The following is a 26,657-nucleotide window of genomic DNA, read 5'->3' on the forward strand; positions in this document are numbered from 1 at the left end:
CTCATAACCAAAATTTTCATACAGTAAGTTTTTTTAAAAAAAGATATCTAACCATCTACCATATAATATCAGTTATATAAATATATGCAAAGAAAAATGGTTGGCAAGAAATATTCTAAAATATTAACATTACTCATCTATGGCTTGTGAGATTATGGAAGAGTAAACTTTTGAAATTCCAAAATATCTCAATCCCTTCTATGCTGGATAAATTAGTCAAAACTATAACATCAAATTGCTACTGGAAACATGCTTTTCACTTTTCTAATACTTGAAAATAAAAGGAATACAAGAATGATTAATTTTGAATTTTTTCTTTTGAGAACACTCCATTCTACAGGGGATAGTGGGCCAATGAAAAGTTTCAAAGCAGGAGAATTCCAATCATTCTGTGACTCCCTCTACAGCAAAATCTCCAGTTCCATGACTCATAGCTCAGCCTCTTTGACCATGTTTTGAGCCTAGGTCCCATAGTTCACTCCTCACTCCTGATTATAGACATATCCATTAGTCCTCCTGCCCATCCTCTGACCTCTACAGATAACTTACTCTCTAGCTTCTCAACTGCAATAATTCTTTAATCTCATGAAGACAACTATCCTGTTACATGTATAATTTTCATCAGTCCTTTCTTATTTGTTTTTCCCTCTTCATTCCTCTGAGAGTTCACAGTCCTCCTTATAATCACCACCTTGCAAACACCCTCAACTTTCTTGCATTTTTCTCCCACTACTCTATATACCAGGTAAAAGTTATTGCTGGTTGAGCCTTCTTCTTGCCTGAATTCAAGCAGCAGCATGTTGCTGGAGAAATTATACACCCCAACTGACTGGGCTTCCTTTAAATTGATGACATTAAACCTCAAGGGCACTCAGTATTGCCTGGAAATCCTACTACATTTTCCTAGTGAGCTGACTCTCTAAGATGATTACGTTATACCTTCTCTCTCCTCAGAACTATTGAACTCTCCTCCATTTTCAACTGATGACATCACCTCCTACTTCAATCAGTATACAGCAATGGACAAGAACTCCATTGTCTTTCTGTCACCATCTGGTGATCTAAAACTCCATTATCAGACTTCTACCTTATGACTTTTAAAAAAGGGCTCTCAGACCAGATGCAGTGGCTCACACCTATAATCCCAGCACTCTGGGAGGCCAAGGCAGGAGGATCACGTGAGGCCAGTAATTTGAGGCTTAAGTGAGCTATGATCGCGCTACTGTACTCCAACCTGGGCAACAGAGCAAGACTCTGTCTCTTAAAAAAAATGTTTTTAAAAAGTCTAACTCTCAAAGGCCTTTCCATCTCATTTCATTTTTTTCAATGTTTTCCTTTCTATATGTAATTCTCCCACTTTCCTTCATTTTTCTCTCATTACTAAATCATTCTTCTCCCCATGTAAACATATTCTTATAATTTCCCATATTATAAAATGAATTTTAGAATAACCTCTGTTCAACATTCCTATTCTTTCTACATCATGCATTTTGTTGCTATGTTTTTATCATACAAAGATTCTTTGTGTTATATCTTTTAAATCAATATAAAAAAGCCAACAAATCTCTAAATATTTTTCACAGATGTGAGTAGGGATAACAAATAAGTATTCAAAGACAAATTTTGAGGGAGAAGTAAATGTTGGAGATATAAATTTGCAATTTACCAGTATACAAATATATTTAAAGCCCTGCATCTAGATGAGAATCAAAAACATATCAACATTTGGAGCAGCAGTCAAAAACTCAAATGTGTATAGGGGGCCAGACAGGTAAGACAAATGAGGGAATCTGGGCCAGGTACAGTGGCTCACGCCTATAATCCCAGCACTTTGGGAGGCCAAGGTAGGAAGATCACTTGAGCCCAGGAGTTCAAGATCAACCTGGACAACATAGTGAGACATCATCTCTATATAAAATAAAAAATAAAAAATTAGCTGGGCATGGTGGTGCACACCTATAGTTTCAGCTACTCAGGAAGCTGAGGCAGGAAGATCACTCGAGCCCAGGAGTTTGAGGTTGCAGTGAGAGCAATGATGATGCCACTGTACTCTAGCCCAGCTGACAGAGCAAGATCCTGTCTCTTAAAAAAAAAAAAAAAAAGAGAGAGTGGACTCCGTCCTGTACTTAGAGAGTAATTACACCTGCAGCTAAGTATGCAGTGCATGCTCACTTTAAATTATTTTATTTCAAAATTTTTTAAGCATTGTGCCAAAAAAATAGGTTTTTGCAAACACATTTGAGTCAGACTCAGGCCCACGGCTTACAAATTTTGATTTTGAGGTTTAACAGACAAAAATAAAGCAGCAAAAGATACTGAGATGGAATAGCCAGAGGAATAGAAAGAAAACCAGAAGAAGCCAAGAAAGGAAATGATGTTAATAAGTTATGTGATGCTTAATAAAGTCAAATACATTTATTATACCTAACATAAGGACAGAAAAGTATTCACTGTATTTAGCTACAAAAATATTGTTGGTTACACTTGCTTCCACAGGATTGTGGTCAGAACACGAAGTGGCACATCCTAGCCAATATAATAAGGCCAAAAAAAAAAAAAAAAAGGAAACGTAGGGCAAATACATTAAAAAGCAAAAAATAAAATACAGTTGATATAATTGTCCACACAGAAAGTCCTAAAGAATCTATAAAACAGCTACTAAAACTAGTACGTGAGATTAGCAAGGTCAAAGGACACAAGGTCAATATAAAGTCAACTATATTTCTATATACTTGTACACTTATGTAGAAATTCAAGGAATCTAGAATAAACAAATCATTTTTAAAAAGAGGAACAAAGTGAGAAAAATCACACGATCTGATTTTGAGAAGACAGTATAGTAATTAAGAGTATAACGTTGACATGAGGATGGACATACAAATCAATGGAATAGAGAGTGCAGAAATAGACCCACACATATAATGTCAATTTATTTTTGACAAAGATGTCAAGAAATCCACCAAAGAAAAAGATAGTAAATGGTGCTGGAATAACAATTAGATATTCACACCATATACAAAAACCAACTCAAAATGGATCATAGACATAAATGTAAAACCTAAAACTATAAAACTTCTGAAACAGTGGTTCTTGGCTAGGGGAGATTTTGGCACCCCTCTCCTCTCAACCTTGGGACATTTGACAATGTTAGGAAACATTTTTGATGGTTACAACTTGTGGAAGTATTATTGACATATCTAGTGCGAAGAGGCCAGGGATGCTGCTAAAAATCTTATGATACACAGGATAGCCCCTTACAATTAAGAAGTATTCAGCCTAAAATGTCAATAGTGCCAAGGTTGAGAAACCCTGGTCTACAAGAAAATCTCTGTGACCTAGTATTAGGTGAAGATATCTCAGACAGGACACAAGAAGTACAAACTACAAAAGGAAAAATAAAATCAATAAATCAATTTCATTAAAATTAAAACTTCTGCTTTTCAAAGACAAGAGAATACACAGACAAGCCATAGACTGGGAGAAAATATTTCCAAAAGACATTTGATAAAGGGCTTGCATCTAGAACTATAAAGAACTCTCAAAGTTCAACAAATGAAATAAACTAGCCATAGAAAATGGAGAAGAGATTTAAACAGATCTTTCAGTGATGAAGAAAGATGGAGGGCAAATAAGCACACAAAAAGATGGTCAATATCATTAGTTATCAGGGAAATGCATATTAAAATCACAATGAGACACCACAATATACCTTCCAGAGTGGCTAACATTAAAAAAAACAAACAAAAAAAGAAAACCTGACGTACTAAGAGCTGGCAAGAGTTCAGAACAACTGGAACTCTCATACACTCCTGAGACTACAAATCGTATAACCACTTTGGAAAACAGTTCGGCACTTTCCTGTGTAAAACATACAATTATCGTATCAGTCAACAAACCCACTCCTAGGTATTTACTTAAGAGAAATGAAGTCACATGCCTACTCAAAAACCCATACATAAATGGCATACTACTCAGCAATAAAAATTAAAGTGGAACAAACTATTGATACATGCAATAACATAGATAAATCTCAAAAGATGTGCCAAGTGAAAGAAGTCAGATTCAAAAGGTTATACACTGTATTATTCTGAAAAGGTAAAACTACAGAGACAGAAATCTGATCAGCAGTTGCCAAGGACTAGGGGTGGGGGTACTTCCTAGTACTGACTACAAAGGGACACATGGGAATCTTTTTGGGGTGATGGCAAAGTTGTATATCTCAAATGTGGTGGTGGTTGCATGACTGTATATATTTGTCAAAACTCATTTAACAAACTGTACACCTAAAAGAGTGAATTTTGATATATTTAATTTATACCTCAATAAACCTGACTTTTAAAAACTAAGGGTAAGATATCAGGAAATGGAAACAAAAAATATAGACAACTCTTATATTTCACTGTATCAGGGAGCAAAATATTGAATGAGGCAATAGCTATAAAGGAAGAGAGGTTGAGACATTTGTACTCATGTTGCTGGCAATGACAAAGTCTGAACCCTGACCATGGAGGAGTAGGAGAAAGCTGAAAGGAGGTATCGAGGGAAAGACTGCTGGAGGTTAGATCAAAGACCTGAGAACTTCAGGCATTAGATGGGTAATGTATTAATAAGTTGAAATGAGAGAAATAAAGGAGAGGAAGACAATGTAGCAAGAGCTGTAGTTTTCAATTAATAAAGAGTGGTAACTCAGATGACAGCAGTGCAGATAAATAATGAGCAGAATAATCAGAAGGAGAAAAGAGGGAAGAGAATTAGACAGTTGCATAATGTTCCAACTATTCTGAGGAACCCAGGTATAAAGGCAGAAGTGAAGTGCTTTAGGATTCATCATGATTCCTATTTTATAAGACAGAGACAAAAGGAAGATATCAATTTTTGGACTAAGCTCTACCATAAACATGCCCTCAGAGAACATTATTTATGAATATATCCCTGTATTAGTTTCCTAGGGCTGCCACGACAAAGTGACACAAACCAGGTCACTTAAAACAACAGAGATTTATTCTCTCACAGTTCTAGAGTCCAGAAGTTTGAAATCAAGGTGTTGACAGGGTCATACTCCCTCCGAAGCCTCTAAGGCAGGACCCTTTCTTACTACTTCTACCTTCTGGAAGCCCCTTGTCTTGTGGCAGCATAACTCCAATCTCTGCCCCCATCCTCACATGGCCATCTTCTCCTTGGGTGTCTTTTTCTTAACATGGCATTCTCCTCTCATATAGGTACACCAGCCATACTGGATTAAGGGCCCATGCTACTCCAATATGACCTCATCTTAACTGAAATAATTACATCTGCAATCACCCTATTTCCAAGTAAGGTCACATTCTGAGGTACTGGGGATTAGGACTTCAACATATCGTTTGAGGGGCACAATTCCACCCAAAACAATCCTCCTCCATTTAATGGCCCCAGGGTACTGTGCTTTTTTCTGGTCAAGGTTTCCCTTAACTCCTTTTCCTCAGTGACAGCAAATCTCCCTTCCTTCATATTTCCCATCTAATGGGTAATCACTGCAATTTAAGAAAAACTGAAGGTAGAAGAAATATGCTACCCAAGTCATTAGATAATCAACCTTACAAATATTTAACCATTATAAAAGTGAGGCTGCATTTTTCCTCCAATAACCATATATGAGCCTCTTTCCTATCTGCTCGATTTTCACATTTCTTCAAAGTTAATGACTATGTTCTAAATCAAGGTTCTGAAAGTGTGCTCCAAGGACCCCCAAGGGTCACTGACATCCTTTCAAGGAATCTATGACAGCCTCCTTTTTCTAACTACCTATCTATGAGAGGCCAGAATGTCTTCATATACTTCAACCAAAAAAAAAAACACAGCCCAACAAACTGAATGCAGAAGCGGATATGAGAATCCAATTTTATGTGTCAAAATGACTGGGTCACAGGGTGTCCAGATATTTGATTAAACATTATTTTGGGTGTGTCCATGTGAGTGTATTTGGATGAGACTGACATTTGAATTTGGAGACTAAGTAAAGCAGATTGCCCTTCCCAATGTGGGTGGGCCTGATCCAATACACTGAAGGTCTAAATAGAACAAAAGGCTGAGCAAGGGAAATTGCTCTCCCTTCCTGATGGCCTTCCAGCTGGAGGCTCTTCTGCTTTCAGACTCAGACCAGCATTTATACCACTGGCTGTCCTGGTTCTCAGGCCTTTGGGCTCAAACTGTAAGTGTACCATCAGCTCTCCTGGGTATCCAGCTTACAGATCTTGGGACTTCTCAGCCTCCATAATCACATAAACCAATTCCTTATAATAAATATTGACAAAGATATACATCTATCTATATGTAGATAGATATATGTGACTCCATCCTATTTTTTCTATTTCTTTAAAGAACCCTGACTACTGCACCAACTGGCTTCCGTTAAGCCAGACGTTAAAGAGATTTATAAAAATGTAAAACAGTGCTACTCTTCCAACTAATTGTTTTTGGTTTTGGAAAATAGTCATTTATCACTTTAAAATATACTACTTATGGTAATATGCAATGGGTGTGTTCTTTTGAAATAAATTTTAAAATAAATGTTTTTAAATGTTTTAATTTTTTGTGTGCTAAATATCTATGTAGATAATCCACATAAACAAAAGCTCTTTAGAATACTTTTGAAGAATATAAAGAGTTCTGAGACCAAAAAAAGGGGAACTGCTGTTCTATATAAAGGTTACAAAGATCTATTAGAAAAACAGATTAGGCCAGGCACAGTGGCTCACGCCTATAATCCCAGCACTTTGGGAAGCCAAGGCGGGAGGATCGCTTGAGGCCAGGAGTTCAAGAGTTCAGAAGACTAGCCTGGACAACACAGTGGGACCCCATCTCTACAAAAAATTTAAAAAAAAATTAGCTGGTTGTGGTGGTGCCTGCCTGTAGTCCTAGCTACTCAGAGGCTGAGCCAGGAAGATTGCTTGAGCCCATGAGTCTGAGGTTACAGCTAACTCTGCGCCACTGCACTCCCGCCTGAGTGACAGAGTGAGAACTTGTCTCAAAAAAAAAAACATTAGAGCAATTTACTCCTTTCTATTCTTCACAGCTAAATCAGAATTTCTTGTGCTATTTGTCTAAAGAAAATGTTTGCCAGTTACAGAAGACATACCTGATCATCCCCAGAACCCCACTGAGCTGTTGTTTCTGGCGCATTTGTATCAGAAATTTGTGTTCTACTACTGCCTTGATGAAATGACTGTTGCCATACATAACAGGTCAATGGAACAACCTGAAAATCAAAATCAGACTTAAATAGAGTCATAACACAACCACTACAATTATACAACAATAAAAATACTCTAATATTTAGATCATACTTCTCAGTTTATAACGCACTTTTACATGTATAATATTTGCAACCACTATCCAAGCTATTATCCTCACTTAAAAATAAGGAAATAGGGACACATTTTCTCAGGGCTTCTTGAGGCCATTTGTGCCACCATGTAAGCCACTGCGTACAGTGATACCAGCACTTTGGGAGGCTGAGGCGGGAGGATCACTTGAGGGCAGGAGTTTGAGACCACCCTGGGGAATATAGTGAGACCTCATCTCTAAAAAAAATTGTTTTTAAATTAGCTGGGTGTGGTGGCACATGCCTATAGACCCAGTTATTCAGGAGGTTGAGGAGGGAGGATCGCTTGAGCCCAGGAGTTCAAGGCATCAGTGACCTATGATCATGCCACTGCACTCTAGCCTGCGCAACAGAGCAAGACCCTGTCTATTTAAAAAAAAAAAAAAAAAAAAAAAGGATGAGGTCATAAAAGCAAAACAGGCAGCCATGAGTTAAAAAAAGATGAATGCTAACAAAAAAATTAATAATCCCAAATGTAAAAGTCATTAAAAAGGTTAAGATAAATACTAAATAGAACATAATTAAAGGCAAAATAAATGAGTTGTAAGTTACCACCCAAAAGTAGCACACAGTGGGTTAAATACAAGAAAACTATGAAAGAAACCAGAAGAGACATGAGCGTACTTTGAAGGGCCACAACATAGACCATTTAGAAGTTTTCGGGTAAAGTATAGCAGGAATGGTAGAGAGCCAATATCTGATAACTGCTAATGGATCTACACAAGCCAGAAGAAAAGAGAACCAAGGATATTATGACTACTTATACCTTTTTTTTTTTTTTCAACCTACTTCAGAGTTAAGGGACCAGTTCTATCTATTTCTGAGTCTGCATAGATCAATGGAACAGAATAGAGAACCCAGAAATAAAACCACATATCTACCACCAACTGATCTTTGACAAAGCAGACAAAAATATATAATGAAGAAAGGACATACTAGTCAATAAATTGTTCAGGGAAAATTGGATAGCCTCATGTAAAAGATTGAAACTGCATATCTCTCACAGTACATAAAAATTAACTCAAGATGGACTAGAAACTGAAATGTAAGACCTGAAACAATAAAAATCCTAGAAGAAAATCTAGGAAAAACTCTTCTGGACATTGGCCTAGGCAAAGACCAAAAGCAAATTCAACAAAAACAAAAATAGACAAATGGGACATAATTAAACTAAAAAGCTTCTGCACAGCAAAAGAAATAATTAAAAGAGCAACAGACAACGCGTACTGTCTGGGGAACGGACATGCCTGGAGCTTTGACTTGGGGGAACAGGCGGTACATGGGCAACGTATGTAACCTGAAATTCTGTATCCCCCATAATAAGATGAAATAAAAAAAAAAAAAAAAAGAAAGCAATAGACAACCTACAGAATGGGAGAAAGTATTCCCAAACTATGTCAAACAAAGGACTAATATCCAGAATCTACAAGGAACTCAGCAAGAAAAAAACAACACCATTAAAAAGTGGGCAAATGACATAAATAGGCATTTTTCAAAAGAAGATCTACAAAGGCCAAAAAACATCACTAGTCAGCGGGCAAATGCAAATTGGAACCACAATGAGATACCATCTTACTCCAATTAGAATAGCCTTCATTAAAAAGAAAACAATAGATGTTAGGGATGCAGTGAAAAGGGAACACTTATATGCTGTTGGTGGGAATGTAAATTAATAAACTTCTACAGAAAGCAGTATGAAGATTTCTCAATCTTCAAAGAACTAAAAGTAGATCTACCATTCAATCCTGCAATCCCACTATGTATATATACCCAGAGGAAAAGAAATCATTGTATCAAAAAGACACCTGTGCTCGTATGTTTATCACAGCACAATTCACAGTCACAAAGATATGAAATCAACCTAAGCACTATCAACTGATAAGTGGATAAAGAAAATGTGGTAAACATATATTAGGGAGTATCACTCAGTGGTAAGAAAGAATGAAATAATGTCTTTTGAAGCAATTTGGATGGAACTGGAGGCCATTATCCTAAGTGAAATAAATCAGAAACAGAAAAATAAACACTGCATGTTCTCACTTATAAGTGGGAGCTAAACTATGGCTACACAAAGACGCAGAGTGGTATGGTGGACATTGGAGACTCAAACGGAGGAGGTTCAGAGGGGTAAAGGCTGAAAAATTACTTATAGGGTACAATGTCCAGTATTTGGGTGATGGGCACTCTAAAATCCCAGACTTCACTGCTATACATGTAATAGAATTCAAATTTTACCCCCTAAGTCTATTAAAATAAAAAAACAAAAAACAAAACAAAAAAATTTCTGTGTCTGATAATAGGCAGAGCAACTAATTTGCTAGAAATTACCAAAAGTATAGAAAGAAACTTGTTAAAATTAACAAGAACTCTTTTATATGCATAACTGAGCTCAAAAGACATTCAGAAAAGTCACTGCAGCTAAATAACAAATAGGAAACTAAAAACGAAAGCAGTAATTGAGTAATCACAAAGCCTGATGTCTCATAGGTCTAATTTGTATAACCTAGCCCTCATGTAGGTTTGTGGCTAAAATTTATACCCCTTCATGTCTGTGAAATCACAAGCTGGAAAATCAAAAGTGATTCCAGGTTAGTAACACCTCAAAATGCCTGATAGAAGCAAAGTACATAAGACAACAAATAAAAATTTTAAAAAATAAGATGAAAGAAATGTATCTATAATTATAATAAGTGTACATGTTCTAACAGTAGTTTAGAGAAGAGATTGTCAGACCAAATTTTACGAGATATATGCTCTTTGTAAGCTACATGTTATTTATAACAAATATACCTAAGTCATAAAGACACAGAATACTTAAAAAGTACAGAAAATAACATGCCAGGAAAATATTAAAATAGATTACCTACCTACATACATACACATATATAAAATACTGTTTCACATCTTAGATTATAAGTGAATCTTTTCTACCTGTTTTTGACTCAAATTTACATATTTTAGTTTTGAAAATCCTTTCTTTTTTGAATGGATGCTATTCGTCTTTCTTTTATCTCTTCTGTACCAAATTAATGTTATACCAGGGTTTCTCAACATTGGCACTATTGATATGTGGGGTTGGGTAATATCCATACTTTGTTATGAGAAGCTATCCTTTGTACTGCAGGATGTTTAGCACCAACCCTGGCCTCTATCCACTAGATACTAGTAGCACCCAGATCCCCCCAATTAGTGACAATGAAAAATGTCACCAGACATAGCCAAATATCCCCTGGGAGCCAAACAGCTGCAGCTGAGAACTACTGTGTTATGCAAATCAATACTGTGAAGAAAAAAAACACTACTGGGTATAAAGGATGATAACTACATAATGATAAAATTACCAAGTCATCTAGGACTGCAGTACCAAACTCCCAAGCCATAGACCGGTTTGTGGCATGTTAGGAACCAGGCCGCACAGCAGAAGGTGAGGGGCAGGCGAGTGAGTGAAGCTTCATCTGTATTTACAGCCACTCCCCATCACTTGCATCACCACCTGAGCTCCTCCTCCTATCCCATCCCCACCCACCAAAAACTGTCTTCCGTGAAACTGGTCCCTGGTACCAAAAAGGTTGGGGACTGCTGATCTAGAAGACATAACAATTCTTAATATGTATACGTCTAAACTAAATATTTTAAGGCTATCTTAACAAAACTATAGGAAGAAGATAAATCTACCATCATAGTAGGAGATTTTAACATATCTTTCTCAATAATTGACAGGTCACACAGACGAAAAATAACCAAGCAATATAAGAACAAACTTGATCTAATAACCTTACATAGAACTTAGTACCCAAACAGAAAAAACAAACTAAAACTCTATTTTCTACTTTTACATTTATAAATAACTCAAATAGTAATGAAAATTAAAAAACAAAATGGTAAAATTTTATTTTTTAATAAAAATTTTTATTTAAAAATAAATAAATGAAAATAATTTAAAATATATATATATATATTTTTTTTTTTTTTTTCAGATCACTGGTGGCTGCCATCACAGGCCCACTGGGGCCCAGCAGCAGCTTCTTCTCCACCCCCACCGGCACCATCTTGTCAACTGCAGCCACTATTGTTAAAATTTTAAAATAAATAAAAATTGTTTACAGGAAACAGTATACCTGTTAAAGAGAAAAATCAAAGTAGAAAATAAAATAAAATATAAAATAAAATATTTAAAACAAAAATTTCAGGCCGGGCGCGGTGGCTCACGCCTGTAATCCTAGCTCTCTGGGAGGCCGAGGTGGGCGGATCGTTTGAGCTCAGGAGTTCGAGACCAGCCTGAGCAAGAGCGAGACCCCACCTCTAAAAATAGAAAGAAATTATATGGACAGCTAAAAATATATATAGAAAAAATTAGCCGGGCATGGTGGTGCATGCCTGTAGTCCCAGCTACTCGGGAGGCTGAGACAGGAGGATCGCTTGAGCCCAGGAGTTTGAGGTTGCTGTGAGCTAGGCTGACGCCACGGCACTCACTCTAGCCTGGGCAACAGAGTGAGACTCTGTCTCAAAAAAAAAAAAAAAGAAAAAAAAAAAAAAAAAAAACAAAAAAACAAAAATTTCAGTACTACATATCAAAATTGATAGGATACAACTAAAATGGCATTTAGAAAGAAACACACTTCCCTAAATGCATTTATTAGAAATAGAAGTTGAAAATCAATGAGATAAATTTTCAATTCAAGGAGCTGGAAAAAGAATAACAAAGGAAACACAAAGAAAAAGAAAATAAATAATAAAACTTAAAAAAATAATAAAACAAAAATTAGGAAAAAACAAAGACATGATCAACAAGCCAAAATCTGGTCATTTCAAAATGACCTATTCAATAGATAAACATCCAGCAAGACCGATTAGAGGAAAAAAATTAAAAAGAAAGGCACAAATAAATAATACAAATTCCAAAAAAGGGGAGAACTGCAAACCAGTTGAAAATATTAAGACTAACATACAAAGCTTTATAACAATGTGAAAACTCATAAAAAGTGGATAACCTTCAAGAGAATATATGTTACTGGAAAACCTGAACTACCCAAAAAAATCAATTAAATTAAATCTGTAGTTAAAAACTTCCTTCGAAGTGACACTAAGTTCAGCAACCGAGAGGATGCCAACAAGACAGCTGACTAGGAAGCTCTAGGAACTCATTTCTCCATGTCAATAAACCGTGTAAACCAAATAAATAACAACATTCAGAACAAAATAGCCTTGTGAGAACGAGGAAACCAGGAAAGAAGCTGCAGCAACCAAGTAAATGCCTAACCAAGAAAAAAAGCACACTAGAAACAGTAAAAATGTTGTGGTGTTTTTCCTTATGTTTGTATAGTTTGGATATCAGTTTGGAGGCCACTGCAAGCAGTTGCATGAGAACTGCAGGAGGTCTGCATATGCACAGGCAGTGGGGGAAAGATAAAAATGACCAAGAAAGGATAACACAAGATCTAAGGCCCTGAGAAAAAGCAGGGATGAGGCTTTTAGGGCAATTAAGACATTTAAAAGAAGCTGAGTATATGGAGGAACTAAAATGAAAACACACACACAGGCTCACTGAAGATATATCACCAGAAAAAGTTTGAGAGGACCATAGGCCTTTACACTAGGCTAATCAGTGAGGGTATTCCCCCTACACAGAGCTAGTCCACAAAGACTGAGAGAGGTGGCTGTTTATTCAAGTGCCCAATTTTCAACAAAAGATCACAGTATACAAAAAAAAGAAAAGAAAGAAAAACAGAAATGTAGCCCGTTCAAAGGAACAAAAGAAATCTCTAGAAACTAACCCTAAAGAAGCACAGGTCTCTGACTTACTTGACAAGAATTTAAAAGAACTATCTTAAATGAGCTCAGTGAGCTAAAGGAGACAGCTAAATGAAATCAGAAAAATGACATATGAACATAATGAAAATATCAACAAAGACATAAGCATTTCAAAAAAGAGACAAACAGAAATTCTGGACTTGAAAACACAATAACTAAATTGAAAAATTCACCAGAAGGGTTCAATGGCAGACTCGGACAAAAGAAAGAATCAGTAAACTTGAAGCCCATATCTGAGGAAAGAAATGCAAGCTCAATGAAATCTATGTTCTGGATAAACCCAAAGAGATCTACACAAACACATAGTATATCAAACTGTTGAAAATGAAATGCAAAGAGATAATCTTGAAAGGAGCAACGAAAAAGCAACTTATCACATACAAGGGAGATTTAGTAAAATTATCAGCAGATTACTCAGCAGAACCCTTGCAGGCCAGAATACAGTGGGATAATATATTTAAAGTAGTAAAAGAAAAAAAAAAATCTGTAAACTGAAAATACTGTAATAATTAAAACTGTTCAAGAATGAAGGGGAAATCAAAACATTCACAGATAAACAAAAGCTAAGGGAGTTTATTACCACTAGATCTGCCCTTAAAAAAATGCCAAAGGCAGTCCTTCAAGTTGAAACTAAATGACAGTAGATAATAACTTGAAACCATAGGAAAATATAAAGTTTTCTGATAAAGATAAATATATGGACAAATATGAAAACCTGTATTATTTTAATTCTGGCAAGTAACTCTACTCTTAATTCCTATATAGAAATTAAAAGACAAAAGCACCAAAACTAACTATAAACTTATGTGCTATGGTCTGAATATTTCTGCCCTCATGAATAGATTAATCCTTCATGGATTAGTGGATTGATGGGTGAATTGATTAATGGGTTATCGTAAGAATGGGGCTGGTGGTTTTATAAGAAGAGGAACAGAGACCTGATCTAGCACACTCAGCCCCCTCACCATGTAATGCCCTGCACTACCTTGGAAATCTGCAGAGTGCACACCAGCAAGAAGGCCCTCACCAGACGCAGCCCCTAGACCTTGGACTTCTCAGCCCTATAAGAAATAAATATCTTTTCTTTATAAATTACCTAGTTTTAGGTATTCTGTTATAAACAACAGAAAACAGACTAAGACACTATGTTAATGGAAAAATAATATACAAAAAATATAACTTGTGACATCAGTAAAATAAAGTGGGGGGAGGCTATAAAGGACTATCATATAAAGTATGTGATTGAAGTTGTTACCAATTTGAACAGACTGTCATTCTCCTGAGAATTTTTATAAAATTCCCATTGTAACCACAAATCAAACAGCTATAGAATATACACAAAAGGAAATGAGAAGAGAATAAAAACATAGCCCTACAAAAAAAAAAAATCAGCTAACCACAAAAAAAGATAGGAAAGGAGGAAATGAGAAATAAGCTCTGAAAGATTGAAGAAGAAATTACAAAAAAAAAAAACAAAAAAACCCCACAGGATTAAAAAACAGGACTCAACTATGTGCTGTCTAAAAGACACTCATTTTCGAACTAATGACACCCACAGGCTAAAAGTGAAAGGATGCAAAAATATATGCCATGCAAATGGTAACCAAAAGAGAGGAGGAGTAGCTATACTAATATCAAACAAAATACACTTTGAAACAAAAACTGTTAAAATAGACAAAGAAGAACGTTACATAATGATGAAAGAGTCAATTCATCAATAAGATATAACAATTATAAATATTTATGTACCAAACATCACAGCTCCTAAATATATAAGGCAAACATTGATAGAATTGAAGTGATAGACTTCAGTAACCAACTTTCAATAATGGCTAGAACAGTGAGGCAGAAGAACAGTAAAGAAAGAGAGGATTTCAACAGCACTGTAGACCAATTGGACCTAACACACATATACAGAACACTCCACCCAACATCAGTAGAGTATACATTCTTCTCAAGTGTCCATGAAACATTCCCCAAAATATACCACATGTTAGGCCACAAAACAATTCTTAAGTTCAAGAAGATTGAAATCACACAAAGCATCTATTCTGAGCACAATGGAATCAAACTAGAAGACAACACTAGAAAGAAAACTGAAAAATCAACAAATTTGAAAAAAAATTAAACACTTTTAAAAACCAATAGGTCAAAGAAGAAGTAACAAAGGAAATGAGAAAATATCTTTAGATAAAGGAAAATGAAAACACAATATATTAAAACATAGGATGCAGCAAAAGCAGTTGTAAGAAGGAATTTTATAGTAGTAAATGCCCACATTTAAAAAAAACCCTCAAATCAAAACCTAATGTTACATCTTGAAGAACCAGAAAAAGAACTAAACACAAAGCAATCAGAAGGAAAGAAATGACAAAGATTAGAAATAAAACAGAGATTAGAAAAAAACTAAAAAAAAAAAAAAAATCAAAAAAACTAAGAGTTCTTTGAAAATAATCAACAAAATTGACAAACCTTTAGCTAGACTGACTAGGGGAAAAAAAGAAGACTCAAGTAACTAAAATCAGAAATGAAAGAAGGGGCATGAAAACCAATGCCACAGAAATAAAAAGGATTATAAGAGAATACTATGAACAATTGTACTCCAACAAATTGCATAACCTAGAAGAAACAGATAAATTCCTAGAAACACACAACCTACCAGACTAAACATCATGAAAAAATAAGAAAATCTAAATAGACAAATAACAAGGAAATTGAATCAATAATAAAAAAACTGCCCAACAAAGAAAAGTCCAGGACCAGATAGCTTCACTGAAGAATTCTACCAAACATTTAAAAGAGAACTAACACTAATCTGCCTGAAATACTTCCAAAAAATTGAAGAAAGAGGAACACTTCCAAATCATTCTGTGAGTCCAGCATTAACCCTGATATCAAAGCCAGACAAAGACACAAGAAAAGAAAATTACAGGCCAATATCCCTGATGGATATTGATGCAAAAATCCTCAGCAAAATATTAGCAAACAGAATTCAACAGTACATGGATTATAAACCATGTCCATACTACCCACAGTAATGCAGATTCAATACAATCCCTACCAATGGGATCCTGATTGAATAAAGAAACTGTGAGGACCGGGTGCGGTGGCTCAAGCCTGTAATCCTAGCACTCTGGGAGGCAGAGGCCAGCAGATCCTTTGAGCTCAGGAGTTCGAGACTAGCCTGAGCAAGAGCGAGACCCCCGTTTCTACTAAAAAAAAAAAAAAGAAAGAAAGAAATTAGCTGGACAACTAAAAATATATGGACACAATTATCAACAATGTGAAAAAACAACACAGAGACTGGGAGGAAATATTTTCAAATCATATATCTGACGAGGGAATTGTGTATAGAATATATAAAGAATTCTTACAACTCAATAGTAAATAGACAATACATGGTGTCTCATGCCTGTAATCCTAGCACCTTGGGAGGCCAAGGCAGGAGGATCCCTTGGGGCCAGTAACTCAAAACCAGTATGGGCAACATAGTGAGACCCTGTCTCTACAAAAAAAAAAAAAAAAAATTAAAAATTAACTTTGTCGGGTGGTGCATGCTTGTAGTCCTAGTTACTTGGGAGGCTGAAAAGCAGGAGGACTGCTTGAACCCAGGAGTTTGAGGCTGTAGTGGAGCTATGATCACACCACTGCACTCTAGCACTCTAGCCTGGGCAACAGAGCCAAGACCCTGTCACAAAAAAAAAAAAAAAAAAAAAGAATTGGCAAAAGATCTGAATAGACATTTCTCCAAATAAGATATGTAAATGGCCAATGAGTACACAAAATGATGCTCAACATCATTAGCCATAAGGGAAATGCAAATCAAAACTGCAATGAGATATTATTTCACACCCATGGGATGGCTATAATCAAAAAGTCAGGTGCTGGTTAGAATGTGGAGAAACTAGAACTTTTGTATGCTGCTGATCGGAATGTAAAATGGTACAGCCACTTTGGAAAACAATCTGACAGTCCTTAAAAAGTTAAATACAGCCTGGGCAACACAGCATGGTCCCCTGAGCATGACCCTGTCTCTACGCACATAAAAAAATTTAATTAGCTGGGTGTGGTGGAACACCTGTAGTCCCTCCCCACTACTCAGGGAAGCTGAGGCAGAAGGGATTGCTTTAGCCCAGGAGTTAAGGCTGCAGTGAGCTAAGATCCGGCTACCACATTCCAGCCTGGGTGACAGAGTGAGACCCTGCCTCCAAAAAAAAAAATAAGGTTAAATATAGAATTACCATATGTCACAGCAATTCTACTGTTAGTTATATACCCATGAGAAATGAATCCCTACATCCACACAAAAGCTTACACATGAATGTTTATAGCAGCATTATTCACAATAGCCAAAAGGTAGGAAAAAACCCAAATGTCCATCAACTGATGGACATAAAAAGTATCATGTATCCATACAATAAAATATTATTCAGGCATAAAAAGGAATGAAGTACTGATACATGCCACATTACAGATGAATCCTGAAAACATTATGCTAAGTGAAAGAAGTCACTTTTAAAAACCACATATTATATGATTCCATTTATATGAGATGTCCAGAAAAGGTAAATCTATAGAGACAGAAAATAAATTAACAGTTGCGCAGGAGAATGAAAGACAGGGGACTATTAGCTGAAGTGTACAGGGTTTCTTTCAGAAGTAATGAAAATATTCTAAAATTGACTGTGATGAAGATGGCACACATCTTTGTATATACTTAAAACCATTGAATTGTGTACTTTAAGGGTGAATTGTCAATGGCTCAAGAGAGAAAACATAGCAATGAAGTTTTACCCAACAAGATGAACAGAAATCTGCCCCACTTATCAGTTCTCTCAATAAATGTGAATGGCTTGAATTCCCCACTCAAGAGACATAGGCTGGCCCAATGGATAAAAAAATACAAGCCAAGTATCTGCTGTCTTCAGGAAACTCATGTAACCTGCAAAGATGCATTCAGACTGAAAATAAAAGGGTGGGAATCGGTATTTCAAGCAAACGGAAGCCAAAAGAAAGCTGGTGTGGCAGTTTTAATCTCCAATAACTTAGTTTTTAAACCAACAAAAGTAATGAAAGACAAAGATGGTTACTATATACTGGTGAAGGGTGCAATTCAACAAGAAGACATAACTATACTTAATATATATGCACCCAACTTAGGTGCACCCAGATTAATAAAGCAAACCCTACTTGATCTAAACCAAATGATAAATAACAATACTATAATAGCCAGAGACTTTAACGCCCTGCTGACAGCACAGGACAGATCCTCCAAACAGAAAATAAACAAAGAAATAATGGACTTATATAGAATGCTAGAACAAATGGGCCTGACTGACATTTACAGGACATTCTACCCAAAATCCACCGAATATACGTTCTTCTCCTCAGCTCATGGGACATTCTCTAAGACTGACCATATCCTAGGACACAAAGGGTGTCTTAAAAAATTTAAAAAAATAGAAATTATGCCATGCATCTTCTCAGATCACAGCGGAATAAAAGTAGAAATTAACCCTAACAGAAATTCTCATTCCTACTCAAAGTCATAGAAGCTAAACAACTTTCTCCTGAGCGATTGTTTTATAAATGAAGAAATCAAGATGGAAATCAAAAGATTCTTTGAATTAAACAACAAAGGAGACACGGGTTATCAAAATCTGTGGGACACAGCTAAAGCAGTCCTGAGAGGAAAATTTATTTCCATAAATGTCTATATCAAAAAGACAGAAAACTTACAAATAGACAACCTAATGAATAGACTCAAAGAGCTGGAGTAAGAAGAACAGACCGACCCCAAACCCAGCAGAGGGAGAGAAATTAATAAGATCAAATCAGAACTAAATGAAATGGACAACAAAAAAACCATACAGGAGATGAATAAAACAAAAAGTTGGTTCTTTGAAAAGATAAACAAGACACACCTCTGGTTAGACTAACCAAGAGCAGAAAAGAAAAATCTCTAATAACCTCCATCAGGAACATGAAAGGAGAAATCACAACCAATACCACAGAGATACAAGATATCATCTATGAATTCTACAAAAACCTTTATGCACACAAACTGGAAAATGCAGAGGAAATGGACAAATTTTTAGAAACACACAGCCTCCCTAGACTCAACCAGGAAGAAATAGAATTCCTGAATAGACCAATATCAAGAACTGAAATTGAAACAGCAATAAAAAACCTTCCCAAAAAGAAAAGCCCTGGACCAGATGGGTTCACACCGGAATTTTACCACACCTACAAAGGAGAACTGGTGTCCATCCTACATAAATTATTCTCCAACATCAAGAAGGATGGAATTCTCCCCAACACATTTTATCAAGCCAACATAACTTTAATAACAAAATCAGGAAAGGATGAATCAAAAAAAGAAAACTACAGACCAATATCCCTTATGAATATAGATGTAAAAATTCTCAATAAAATCCTAGCAAATCGAATCCAAGTGCTTATCAAAAAAATAATCCATCACACCTAGTGGGCTTCATCCCAGAGATGCAGGGATGGTTTAACATACGCAAATCTATAAATGTAATTCACCACATAAATAGAAGCAAAAATAAAGACCATATGATCCTCTCAATAGATGCAGAAAAATCATTTGACAAAATTCAACACCCTTTTATGATAAGAACACTTAACAAAATAGGCATAGACGGGGCCTATCTAAAAATGATACAAGCCATATATGACAAACCCACAGCCAACATCTTACTGAATGGGGAAAAATTGAAAGCATTCCCACTTAGAACTGGAACCAGACAAGGCTGCCCACTGTCCCCATTACTTTTCAACATAGTACTGGAAGTCCTTGTGAGAGCTATCAAGCAAGAGAGCAGAATCAAGGGTGTCCAAATAGGGACAGAAGAGATCAAACTCTCACTCTTTGCTGATGATATGATATTATATCTAGAAAACCCCAAGGATTCAACCAAGAGACTCCTGAATTGAACAATGAATTCAGTAAAGTCTCAGGATACAAAATCAATACACACAAACAGAGGCATTCATATATGCCAATAACAGTCAAACGAAGAACCAAATTAAGGACTCAATACCCTTCACAATAGCAACAAAGAAAATAAAATACCTAGGAATATATTTAATTAAGGAGGTAAAGGACCTCTACAAGGAGAACTATGAAACACTGAGGAAGGAAATCGCAGAGCATGTAAACAGGTGGAAAACCATACCATGCTCGTGGATCGGAAGAATCAACATTGTTAAAATGTCTATACTACCCAAAGTGATCTACAGATTCAATGCAATCCCTATTAAATTACCAACATCATTTTTCACAGATATAGAAAAATAATTTTATGCTTTGTATGGAACCAGAGAAGACCCCATTTAGCAAGAGCAATTTTAGGCAATAAAAACAAAATGGGAGGTATTAATTTACCAGACTTCAAACTATACTACAAGGCTGTGGTTATTAAAACTGCATGGTATTGGCACAAGTGCAAGGACACAGACCAGTAGAACAGAACAGAAAATCCAGATATAAAACCATCCTTATATAGCCTTCTAATCTTTGACAAAGCAGACAAAAACATACTCTGGGGAAAAGGATCCTTATTCAATAAATGCTACTGGGAAAACTGGATAGCCACATGTAGAAGACTGAAACAGGACCCACAGCTTTCACCTCTCACAAAAATCAAATCACAGTAGATAACAGACTTAAACCTTAGGTGTGAAACTATTAGAATTCTAGAAGAAAATGTGGGAAAGACTCTTATAGACATTGGCCTAGGCAAAGAATTTATGACGAAGACCCCTAAGGCAATCACAGCAACAACAAAAATAAATAAATGGGACCTGATTAAATTAAAAGGCTTCTGCAGAGCCAAAGAAACAGTCACGAGAGCAAGCAGACAACCTACAGAATGGGAAAAAATCTTCGCATGCTACACATCCGATAAAGGACTGGTAACAAGAATCTATTTAGAACTCAGGAAAATCAGTAAGAAAAAAATCAAACAACCCTATCAAAAAGTGGGCAAAGGACATGAATAGAAATTTTTCAAAAGAAGACATAAGAATGGCTAACATATGAAAAAATGCTCAACATCTCTAATCATCAGGGAAATGCAAATCAAAACCACAATGAGATATCACTTAACTCCGGTGAGAATGGCCTTTATCAAAAAGTCCCAAAACAATACATGTTGGTGTGGATGCGGAGAGACAGGAACACTCATACACTGCTGGTGGGACTGCAAACTAGTGCAAACGCTGTGGAAAGCAATATGGAGATACCTTAAACAGATACAAGTAGACCTACCATTTGATCCAGCAATCCCATTATTGGGCATCTACCCAAAAGAACAAAAGACATTCTATTACAAAGACATCTGCACCCAAATGTTTATAGCAGCACAATTCACAATTGCAAAGATGTGGAAACAACCCAAATGCCCATCAATACATGAGTGGATTAGTAAAATGTGGTATATGTATATATACATATACCAAATGTGGTATATGTATATTCAGCTATAAGAAATAACAGTGATATAGAATCTCTTCTGTTCTCCTGGAAAGAGTTGGAACCCATTCTACTAAGTGAAGTATCCCAAGAATGGAAAAATAAGCACCACATGTACTCACCAGCAAATTGGTTTCCCTGATCATCACCAAAGTGCACATTTGGGAATAACACCAATTGGGTGTCCGGCAGATGTGGGGGGTGGGGGGAGGGGTTGGGTGCATACCTACATAAGGAATGCGATGCGCACTGCCTGGGAAATGGACACGCTTGAAGCTCTGACTGGGGGGGGCGGGGAATGGACAATATACATATCCTAAACTTTTGTACCCCCATAATAAGCTGAAATTTAAAAAAAAAAAGAGTGAATTGTACCGTATGTGAATGATATATCTCAATAACGCAGTTAAAATGTCTTCAGTCAATTAAGCACTCAAAAAAGTTAAAAAAAAAATCAGAGTAAACCTAAGGAAATAGTAAAAGACAAAAACTGAAATTGCTGAATTAAAAAAATGAAAAGCTAAAGAATTAAATTTAAATCCAAAAGCTGTTTCCTTGGATGAAAAAATAAAATAAATATGCTCCTGCCCAGTCGAATCAAGAGAAAAATAAAATTATACAAAATCAGGAATGAGAAATGGAAATAACCACAGATGCAATCAAAAAAAAAGAAAGACTACTGTGTAACACTCCATTATAATGAACTAGAAATCCTTGCTGAAATGATTTTCTAGGAAAATCATAAATTATCAAAATTAAACCAAAAAAAGTAAGAGGGTATAGACTAAAATCCTGAAAGGAATCCAGAGGCAAAGTAGTTTCACTGGTGGTATTTTTCAAATATGCAGGAAAAATTTTTATGTATTTAGACTGTTTCAGAGCATAGAAAAATAAAAATCACCTTTTATGAAAATGGTGTAATAATGATGCTTAATTTGACAAAGACAGGTCAAGAACATAAAACACACTTAAAACTATTATCATTATAAAATATCTACAAATAAAATCCAGCAGTTCCTTGAGAGAAAAACACACTATGACTACATAGTTTTTATCCTAGGAACATAAGAAAGGATTAATATTAAGGATAAAATGTGACTAATAGAACAAAAAAGATTGTGAAGTGAGCAGTGTAGATAAATTTGGAGATGGAGAGCAGGAAGATAAAGGAGTTCAGGACTGCATTTTCTCTTTCTTCTGTGAAATGGTAACCTGCTGGCAGGGGGAATACGTTGAACACTGGGTAGGGGCTAGAGGATAGGAGTGAAGATGGGGGGGAAAGCTGACAGAAGATACGTAAAAAGATTTCAAAGCACTATGATGACCCAGTTAAAAATTGGAGACCAAGAATTTCTAGTGATACCACCCCACAGAACTGAATTATCTACCCCAGCACAGCTCAGAAATTTAGGTTGAGGAATTACAAGGAGAGGTGTCCAAATGGTCTATAGCAGTTATCCCCATCTTTTTGGCATCAGGGACTGGTTTCATGGAAGACAATTTTTCCATAGACAGGTAGTCGGGGAGGGATAGTCATGGAACAGGAAGCAGAGCTCAGGTGGTGATGTGAGCAATGAGCAAAGGGGAGGCACCCACCCACTGCTCACCTCCTGGTGTGCTCGCCCCCCACCCCAAGTTTCAAGGAAGACAATTTTTCCACAGACCAGGAGGGTGGGCGGGTACTGGCCTGGGGGTTGGGGACCACAGGTCATGAAAACACAGCAAAGGCTTGAATCACTCGCCTCCCTGAACTCTTAAAAAGACTTGGTTATAATGCTGGTCATTTTGCTTCAAATTTAAGCAGTTCCATGGCTTAGCTCAGTCTCAATATCAGGAGTACAAATTTAATCATCACCTTATATATCACACTAGAACACCCTTATTATCTAGTGAGAAATATATGAGAGTAAATCAAATACTTCAATTGTGTCATTTAATTGGAGAGTACACTGGATGAAATTAATGTTTCCTATTATTTGATCACATCCTCTGAATACACTGCATTAAACACTACATAACAAACACATCTTCTAAAAATTTTGTAGTTCATAAATTTCTAGTAAGAAACATATTAAACATTTTCTCCTTTAAACATTTTTCAACCTATGCCAGTAAGTTTTAATATGTCAGTGAACTTAAGGAAAAACTATTCTAATACTCATCATCTTAAAACTACCTTTAATACATAACACCACCTATACTCTCATATGTTTTCCAAGGTAAGAAAGAAAATAATCTGATTTCTCCCCAAAAAAAAAATTCTGGGGGGTAATACTCTGGGCTGCAAGAAGCAAGACTTTCTATTGCACATAGATGTTGAATGGATAATTTTCTCATATTGGCTGTAATAAGAGTTAAAGTGGCTTAGTTCAAAAATTCCCTTTCTAGGCTTCAAGATATAAATTTAAATATTAATAGTTATTCAAACAAGAAGTAATAGAACAAAATAGAAGTTAGAAGACTTAGTCCACAAGTAGGGCTTTAATTATCTCTATATAGATGACTTACAATTTGAAATCTCCAGCCCAGACCTCTCCTCTAATCTTTAAAACCACACTCATAATCTTAACACCCATCCAACCAATTCCATCACCCCTCCATGGCTACACCGGCACCATAAATCTGGCCATATCTCAGTATTAGAACAACCACTCACACAACGACCTAACACCTGGACACCTCACCTTCCACATTCAATCCATTATTAAGTATAATTATTTTGCCTCTCAAATCAGTCCACTTTTCCCTGTATCCACCAACACTTCTCTATTCCAAAATATTATCATCTTTTGCCTGGCAATGCTGCAATGGTCTCCTAATTAGTACCCCTGACCCAAGACTGCTGTTCCCCATTACACCCTGCTGTCACAGCTCTTCTCCACTCTGCTACAAAGTGATCTTCCTGAAACACAAATCTTATCATACATCTCCTTGTTTAAAACATTTTCATGGACTTGCCCAATCTCCAGGCATAAAGCCCATAAATCCGTGGCATAGCACACAACGCACCGCAGTCTGTGCTCAAACCACACTAGCCTCAGGAGCCTTGAAAATGCCATGCTTTCGCTAATCAACAGTACCTTCCATGTGCCTTTCCCTCAACTAGAAGGCTCTTTCCCTCCCTCTTGCCTACTTACCCTTACTTAATCTGTCTTCAGATATCAGCTCTATCACAACCTCCTCAAGAAAGCTTTCCCCAGCTTCACTGACTTCCCCACCTTTACACTTTCATAGCATGTTAGCACATGTCAGTTTTGCATTTACTTATGTGATCATCTGAATTTTGTCTGCCTCTCTGCCTAGACCATGAACACTAGGAAGGCAGAGACCAAAAATATTTGGGTTCACCAATGTTTTCTTGGCATTCAGCACAATGTGTGGCATACATGAATGAACTTAATAAATATGCTCAATGAATTAAGTACCCACTGGAATATTTATCAGACCAAACAACTACTGCTCTTTAGTGATCAACAGTCTACAGCATCACTGTGATGATGCAACTGTTCTAATATCTGTACTGTCCAATATTGTGGCCACTAGCCAAGTGTGGAAAAGTGATGAGAACAACAGAGGCACTGAAGTTTTCATTTTATTTTTCACTAATTAAGAGGTAAAGAGCCACACATAACCAGTGGCAACCGATCGTATTGAACAGTGCAGTTTTTGCTCCTTGAAAAGCAGAAAATTTTTTAAAAACAGTAAATTAAACACATAATCATTTTCAAAATGATCTTTGCAGCTCAACACAAAATGGGCTCTTTCTCCACTGTGTATTACTTTATATTTTCTAGTTTTCCAGACTGGAACTGCATCACAAGCCTCTTACATTGCAAGTCCCTCCTATCGTTAGGGACCCCTTTATTGTTACAAACAAAGGTCCGGAGAAGCACAATCTGCCGCAAGCCTCTCAAGACTAACTGATCATGCAGTGTACATAATCCGCGCTATTCCCTCAAGGGAAGACCTACATCTCAGTCAAGCTAATCTGCTAATTGTCCCCCCAACAAGATAGTCCCTGGGCAACTACTCTCTCCAGTCCTGCACCGCTTTCTCCCCTCCTTCGGAACACGATATGCCCCTCCTCCTCCCGCAAGCGTTTCCTAACTACACACGCAGGGATTACTGGCCCCTCTGAACATCTGTTGTAGTTCAAAACGCCGAGGGCCCACCGAGAAGTCTCTGCCAGAAAGAACGGGTGACGTGGAGTAGTCTGCTAGCACCTGGGCGGGAGACGGGGCCCCTTGCAAGCCTTTAAAGGCGCGTTTTTTATCTGGCAGGCAGCGGGACAGGAGGCGAGCGGGGCAGAGCGCTCAGGGCCCACCGTCAGCCTTGCCCCCGGCGGCCCCTCGCCTCTCCCCTGCCCGGCTCACCTTCTCCAGGGAGGGCCGCTCACCCTCCGAGTAGCAGTACCTCGCGGGGGGCGGCGGCGGAGGCAAAGGCCCGCCTGGGTGCGCCTGCAGCCAGGCCTTGGCTTCCTCGTCTTCGTCGTCGTCGTCGGTACTCTCCAGATGGTGGTACGCATAGTTAAAGTCGGAGTCCAACTTCCCCGCCTCCTCCTCCACGATCTCGTCCGAGTTCGTAGCCTTCGCCGCCGCCTCCTCCTCCTCCTCCTCCTCCAGCTCGCCCGGCCATGGCAGGTCCTCGGGCTCCATGTTGGTGTCTCGCGCAGGGCGGCCGGGGAGGAGGGGGAGAGGGGAGGAGGGCGGGCGGGGAAGGGAAGGGAGCTGACTGGCGGTTGCGGCCGGGCGGAGGCGCCGCGCCGCCAGCCGGGGCGGGGCTGGGAGAGAGCGCGCGCGTTGCTAGGGACGCCCCGCCGGGGCGGGCGGGAAGGCCCGAGGTCTGGGGTTTGCAACAAGCAACGCCACCGCCTGGCCCCCGTCACGGGCTAGGACGTCGCTCACACTACTATCGGCTCACAATAAACTTGAACTGGGCACCTCTCGGGGCTCAGAGAGCCCCGCGCGAGGAGAATCTAGCCCTTGG

The 26,657-nt window shown here is 37.4% G+C and overlaps 1 protein-coding gene across 1 annotated transcript in view; it reads right to left on the reverse strand.

The window, feature by feature from the left end:
• ALMS1 (ALMS1 centrosome and basal body associated protein) overlaps positions 1-26,326 on the reverse strand; it is a 169,892-nt gene extending 143,566 nt beyond the window's left edge. Inside the window, exons 1-2 of the mRNA XM_069494170.1 lie at positions 26,045-26,326; positions 7,115-7,234 (exon numbers count right to left, since the gene is read on the reverse strand). Coding sequence (XP_069350271.1) covers positions 7,115-7,234; positions 26,045-26,326 — 402 coding nt within the window. The remainder of the gene's footprint in view (positions 1-7,114; positions 7,235-26,044) is intronic.
• Between the last annotated feature and the right edge of the window lie 331 nt (positions 26,327-26,657).

This window comes from Eulemur rufifrons, chromosome 19, assembly GCF_041146395.1.
Source record: "Eulemur rufifrons isolate Redbay chromosome 19, OSU_ERuf_1, whole genome shotgun sequence".
Lineage (NCBI taxonomy): Eukaryota > Metazoa > Chordata > Mammalia > Primates > Lemuridae > Eulemur > Eulemur rufifrons.